This window comes from Haliotis rubra, unplaced genomic scaffold (genome assembly GCF_003918875.1).
Source record: "Haliotis rubra isolate DU_JTF1 unplaced genomic scaffold, ASM391887v1 Scf191, whole genome shotgun sequence".
NCBI lineage: Eukaryota > Metazoa > Mollusca > Gastropoda > Lepetellida > Haliotidae > Haliotis > Haliotis rubra.
The window spans coordinates 1,164,058-1,170,972 of record NW_025765903.1 but is presented as its reverse complement, the minus strand read 5'-3'; the positions used below and the strand labels follow the sequence as shown (position 1 = coordinate 1,170,972).

Below are 6,915 nucleotides of genomic sequence, written 5' to 3'. Positions count from 1 at the left end.
AGTTTGATTATATTAATAGGCGTAAAATTTCAAGAATTTTAGTTGCAAATTCAAGAAACAATACTGGAAAAGTTGAGATTTGCTGTCTTGAAAACCAAGGTATTTAGCTGAAAATAGAATTCATTAAATGAACTTCCCGAGGTTAAACTTTCTGCTTTGATCCGCCACTGTTGCCTGATACGAATTTGAATATTCCAGGTAGCATCTTCCAGGTAAAATAATGTTTCTGTGGCTTAAATGGCCTCTGCCGACAGGTCATAACTGGTCATTACTGGAATACAACTAGATATGAAGGTATATTACTGAATAAACATTAGCTTGAAGACATCGTAGAGTTATTGGAGGCATTTAACCTTTCATTATTTTCGTCATCTTACAAAGCTTCGTACAATAATTAATCCGTATTATTTAAACAAATAACAAAAAGGCCCTTTCACAGTAATATATAGAGCACAAATAATAATTTCGGTTCTAAATGTTTGGCTACGTGACTGACTGTTACCTCTGTATTTGCAATATTGACATAAATCCCCAGCAGATCTATACAAACAATGCTAACGGTATTTACAACAGATCTGCTCTCGTCAAATAGCGTTTCGCTGTATAATACTATAACTTATGTATGAAAACCGACGTGTAATGGCGCTATAATAGCCGTAATGTCAACGATTTCCACAAGGTCTAATGGACAAACAAGATGACACGTTTACAACAACTGAAAAGTTACACCTCCAATGACGTACAGTGTGAAACACAATGATATCCATTTTTCAGTGTCCCATGGGTGTGCTTAAAGTAAGCCATAGCTTAAACACATCGCACTCTGAAGCCATAACAGCTTCAGCTGGCAATAATATAAACGAGCTTACTGCCACGTACCTACCCTTCGAACAACATTTCCTTTTTCAGCTGAAGGTTCAAGAAAATTTTATGATTAATTGCTATTTGATAATGTTATACCACAAAAACAATTTGGAATGAACTTCAAATTTGGATTAATCAAAACATACAAGAAGTGCAATTGACAAAATTTGGTTTGGTACTCTAAGTACTAATCCACTACTTTATCATACAATATTTTCCGCTAAAACACACATCTATATTTTCACCCTGAAAATTCCCAACTTAGAAAACTTTATAAAGATTTTAAAGACATATTCATTGTTGAAAATTTTATGTCCAAAAGAAACAAAGTTTTTGATAAATTCTCAAAAATGTTTTCCTCTATTCCCATTATCTGATCCAGAATAAACCATTGTCAACCGCTGAAATTTGATGTGCAATATACAGATATTTTTCTGTATCAGCAATGTATATTCGCATATAACTATACAGATACTCGAAACTTGTACTGATGAGAACAATGAAAATAATTTTAAAAAAACAAACAAAAAACATTTCCTTTTTCATACTAGGCTGGCGTCCTTTTCAATAATTTACTGATAGATAGGGCCATATGCCTATCACTTCACATTGTTTCTATGTAAATCTCATGGATATAATTTATTCTTGTTTTGGGTTAGACGACACATAACTAGATATACTAGGCACAAGAAATAAGGGAACCCCCGAGTGGAATTTATAATAGAAACAATGCTACATAAACGTTGCAAGCTTATTGCATTCGAAGCCAGAGCGGGAATCGCTTATGGGTGACACCACAGTCAGCACCCTGTTACCTTTACATGATACACGTGCATCATGCACCACACGTGCATTCTAGGATATACAAATGACAGTAATCTATTGTGAAAATTCCACCTCGACAGTACCCGACAAACACACAGAAATGGCAGGCCATTGGCATGATAGAGGGTACAAAATCTCAGAATAGTGTTGCCGGGTTCTTCAGGAAGTCCAAAAGCGTCATTTCCAGTTTCATCAACCTTTACCGCCAGACAGGGGCGCTAAAATGAGGACCGGTCGAGGAAGACGCCCTAAAAACAACCCAAGACAAGACAACTTCCGGAGATCTATAGCTCTGAGGAATCAATTTGTCACAGCCGCGGATTTGAAGATGGAATTCTTCAGAACCACAGAAACACGGATTTCGAACTCTACCGTACGAGGCTCCGTAGCAGAGGTCTTACCACAAGATGTTCATTCAAAGGCGTGACGATGACAGCTAACCACAGACGTCTTCGTTATCAGTGGGCTCAGCAACGTCAGAGGTAGGAGAACCGGCAATGGCGACATGTGATGTTTAGTGATGAATCCCGCTTTTGTTTGCGATCCACGGATGGAAGATTGCGTGTATGGCGACGCCGAGGAGAGCGTTATGTGAGATCTACGGTACAGGAACATGATTCTTATGGAGGCGGCTCTATCATGGTCTGGGGAGGAATTTCTTTCAATAGGAGGACTGATTTGATTCTTGTACTGGGTAATTTGACAGGCCAGCGGTATATGGACGAGATCTTACGGCATACGTACTTCCAATGGCACAAAGGACAGGTGGTAACTTTGTTTTTCAAGAAGATAATGCACGTCCTCCCAGAGCTCGTGTTGCCGTGAACTTCTTGCAACAACAAGGTGTTACAACTTTACACTGGCCGGCTATATCACCAGATCTACCCCCCATCGAACATCTGTGGGGTGTGTAAGGGCGTCGCGTGCGTCTCAGGGACCCTGCAACAGCAAATCTTGATGTGTTAGGCAGACCACTACAGCAAGAGTGGCACTTGATTCCAAGGGCGACAATTCAGCGGTTGGTGTCCAGCATGCCTGCAAGATGTCGTGCGTGTATTGCGCTCATTGTGGACACACTCGTTATTTAGTATATCTAACATTCGTAACGTACAGTTGTGCTGATTAAACTATACATACCTCACAAAGTCAAGGGGTTCCTTTAATGTTTGTGCCTAGTATATATAGTTAGTCTCTATACCTTATTTGCGTCCTCCACATCAGATGGGACAGGCTTTGTGTCAGATGAAGTTGTGGAATATTTGCCACCCTTGCTTTGTTTTCGACAAACATGTTTAACGAGAAGGAAAGTGCGTTTGTTTGCCATGAAAGCCAGAAAGATGAACACGCCCTGAGCCCCAGTCAGACAAATAAACAGGTATGTGAAAACCTGACTGCTTCTGTCAACCATTTGTAGAAAACCGAAGACCCAGGAGAAACCAGTGATACTAGATAGTTTGATGTACATTAAAATGTTCCATTTGTCACCATTGCCGACCTGTCGTCTGTTGGCTGAGGCCCTACACAGATAAACGACGGTCAAGATGAAGAGAGTAAAACTGACCAGGATGGTAACTCCTGCTGGGACCAGCAAGCCAACGATACTGTTGGTTCCATTTGAGACGAAGCAGAAATTTGAGGTATCAGCATAACCAAAGGATTCAGACCCAGAGACGAAATAGTTTGCTGTTATCGTTGCAGCAATAACAACAGCAGGAGTGCCATAGCCAAAGATGCAGTATTTGAGGATGATTGTCATTTTGTTGGATTCAAAACTCCGAGATGCAAATACGTCCTTAAAGACTCTGAAGGTGTGGAAAGAAGAGATGTTGAGCCAACAAAAGGATGCAAGCCAGAAGAAGTGGATGACTACTCCGATCGCTATACAAGCAGTCCGATTGTACGCCTGGGCACTCCCAAAGAAGAAGGTGGCATGTGCCAAGAACAAAGATGCCGACAAGAACATAAGAATCACTCCAGGAAGATTCCTCAGACTAGAGAAGAAACAGTGAAAGATGAAAGTCAGAAGCAGGAACACTTGGCTAGACACCAGACAGATGTTCGTCAACACCACAGTTGGGCGGTTAAGATCAATTTTGAACTTTGTGTTTGAACCTTGTGAACCAAGAGCTGTCACGCATACTTTGAGTTGTCCTTTTGGTGTGAGAATAAAATCGTTTTCATTTATGACCCTACCACTTTTCAGAACTACAGATCCATTGGGATATATGTTGAATGTTGAGTTGTTTAGGGTGATATGATTACACTGCAACCGTGAAGTTGTTGATTGTGTATCAGCTGTTTTAAGGACGTGGTCAGGAGATGTGTTGGTTGATGCTGTGACTGCTGAAGGCTCGTGTGATAAGTCCTCGTCCACAACACCTGTCGTAAGTGGTTGCACGTATGTTCTTGTGGTAGGAGGTGGTTCCACGTGGGGTTTTGTTGTAAAACGTGGTTGGATGCTTGTTCCGGCAGTATGAGGTGCTGACATGTATTCCTGTGTTGAAGTAAATGGTCGTGGCGTTGTGTTTTGCCATGTCACGTGACAACTCTGAAACAGTGACCAAAGCTGGGGTTGTTCTCGTCATATGATGCACATTTATCCGTAGAACATCACCGATCTGAACGTACAGACATACAGATAAAGTGACATACAGATAATGAGTTTAGTTTTACGCCGCACTCAGCGATATGACATGAGTCAATGTATATAATTTACACGGTGAAACAAGATTTCAGACTAAAATATCAACAAAAATATAAACGTATGCTCCAGACATTTTAGAAAAGTGGCCTGGCTCTAGAATGCATTCTTACAAGATGTTTTTTGAGGGGAACCCACTGTTTGTGAAGAAAATGTCTGGCTTTGCTTCTGAAACTATATGTAGTATCAATACAGAACCCCAAACCTCATCCCACACATCATCTGATCATTCCCTCAGAAAGTGAATTACTGGGGTATATATACCAACTATTGGTATTTAGGGTGATTTGCTCCAAGAAGTTCCACGGGACATTATATTTCACATCAAATGATAACCTTAACTTAACATCTACTTTGCAGTTCAGGTGATATTTCAACGCGGGAGTTATACCATAACAAATATGCATCTGCATAAGTAACCAGTTAAGTAAATGTTAACTTACCCCGTAGTAGTAGACTTGGCCAAAGGGACAAGGGTTGCCGTGGTGGTCGTGTATACCCAAGAATCTGTCCAATGAGTTTCCACCAACCGTGGTCTGATAGAGTGGAGTTGTTGAAGGTGTGTTGACCCACCATTCTTTGGGGGTTGTTTCAGGGAGAAACGTTCTCCTTACATAATCTGTAGTGAATGGTACGGGATTACTGACAAGCAAGGCTGTAGGATTACCTTCTGTGGGAGACACGGTGGATGTTCCGTCTGGAACATCTGTGGGGAACACGGTGGATGTTCTGTCTCGAAAATCTGTGGGAGACACGGTGGATGTTCTGTCTGGAGCATCTGTGGGAGACACGGTGGATGTTCTGTCTGGAGTATCTGTGGGAGACACGGTGGATGTTCTGTTTGCAGCATCTGTGGGAGACACAGTGGATGTTCTGTCTGGAGCATCTGTGAGAGATACGGTGGATGTTCTGTCTGGAGCATCTGTGGGAGACACGGTGGATGTTCTGTCTGGAGCATCTGTGAGAGATACGGTGGATGTTCTGTCTGGAGCATCTGTGGGAGACACGGTGGATGTTCTGTCTGGAGCATCTGTGAGAGACGCGGTGGCTGCCATGACGGATCTGGTTACAGGTTCTGTGACTGCCATGGTGGATCTGGTTACAGGTTCTGTGACTGCCATGGTGGATCTGGTTACAGGGTCTGTGACTGCCATGGTGGATCTGGTTACAGGGACTGTGGCTGACACGTTGGGTTTAGTTACATTGTCTCTGCTTGAAATTGTGGATCTATCTCCCGATCCATTGAGGGCCATAGAGAATGTCACAGCAATGATGACAATACATATCGACACTACACCCAGCTTGTTAGATGCCATGGTGAGGTTGGTGACCCCACAGTGTTCCTGTTATTGGTGTCTATGACTACATGAATCTCTTTCTGAAGAGCCAAACCCATGAAATATTCCTACGCACAGGCTACAGCACCATAACACTGTTTTTCCAATAATGTATTAATAAACACGCACGGGGTTGGTCAGGTATTTAATACCCTGCTATTACAATCATTGATCTCCATCAATAATTGATACCTCCGCTCTCTATGAACTGTTACGAAACTAGACAGAGATCAAGGGGAACCGCGTGACCGCTAATGGATCACGCTTTTAACAGTATTTCTCAGGCATGACGGAGTAGTGCGGCTATCAACTAAATTCATTTGTTGATTGCTAAAGTAGGAGATTTGAATGGTTTTTAAATTATTACTCTAAAGTAATTAAAACACGAGTGTGCTAGTTTCACCTTTTACATACGGCTATACTTTTCCATAGAAATTATAATTATCAGGCCGTTGCAATACTGCTGAATGCGGCGTAAAGCAAAGAACAGACAATTTTCGAAATACTTACTTCCCCAAACAGCAAGGTAAATCTACATAGAGTAATTTATATTTGTAGGTCTTTAGTGGTGAAATTATGAATCGGTATCTCCCTCGAGTAAAATAACATCTTTATATTACTCAAGTGCAAGAACACATTCTGCCGAAACAATTTTCAGTGTTCAGCAAAGACAGGTCTTAAGATCAGAAAGTTAATGCATACACAGAATATGTTTTGTGACATGTGTCAAATTTTACAGTTTATTAGTGGGGCGGTGGGGTAGCTTAGTGGTTGAAGCGTTCGCTCGTCACACCGAAGACCAGGGTTCGATTCCTCATATGGGTATAATGTGTGAAGCCCATTTCTGGTGTCCCTCGACGGGATATTGCTGGAATATTGTTAAAAGCGGCGTAAAACTAAACTCACTCACTCACAATTTATCAGAATTGTATTTACAAATATGAGTACTTTAGGGGGTTGAGTTCTGTGCGAGATTCGAATATATTTATACATTTGTATTGAGAAAGTCCAGCATTTCACATATTGTCTCCAGGAAGCAGACCCGTGAAGATCCGGGTTAGAACTGATCTTCAGTAATCCATGCTTGTCGTAAGATCGTAAGGGTCGTAACGGGATCGGGTGGTCAGGCTCGCTGACTTGGATGACACATGTCATCGTGACCCAATCGCGTAGATGGATGCTCATGAT

The 6,915-nt window shown here is 41.6% G+C and overlaps 1 protein-coding gene across 1 annotated transcript; it reads right to left on the bottom strand.

The window, feature by feature from the left end:
* Positions 1-1,221: 1,221 nt before the first annotated feature.
* Positions 1,222-5,706, bottom strand: LOC124274477 (cell wall protein DAN4-like). Its single transcript, XM_046709837.1, has 3 exons — positions 4,834-5,706; positions 2,872-4,237; positions 1,222-1,538 (listed from the first exon to the last, which is right to left on the bottom strand). The coding sequence occupies exons 1-2, from the start codon at positions 5,704-5,706 to the stop codon at positions 2,882-2,884; spliced, it is 2,229 nt and encodes a 742-aa protein (XP_046565793.1). The 3' UTR covers positions 1,222-1,538; positions 2,872-2,881.
* Between the last annotated feature and the right edge of the window lie 1,209 nt (positions 5,707-6,915).

Excerpts from the sequence above, each read along its gene's own strand:
- LOC124274477 (XM_046709837.1), bottom strand. The coding sequence starts at position 5,706 with ATGGCATCTAACAAGCTGGGTGTAGTGTCGATATGTATTGTCATCATT. Across the intron at positions 4,238-4,833 it reads GCCAAGTCTACTACTACGGG|AGTTGTCACGTGACATGGCA; the intron begins GTAAGTTAACAT and ends TCACTGTTTCAG.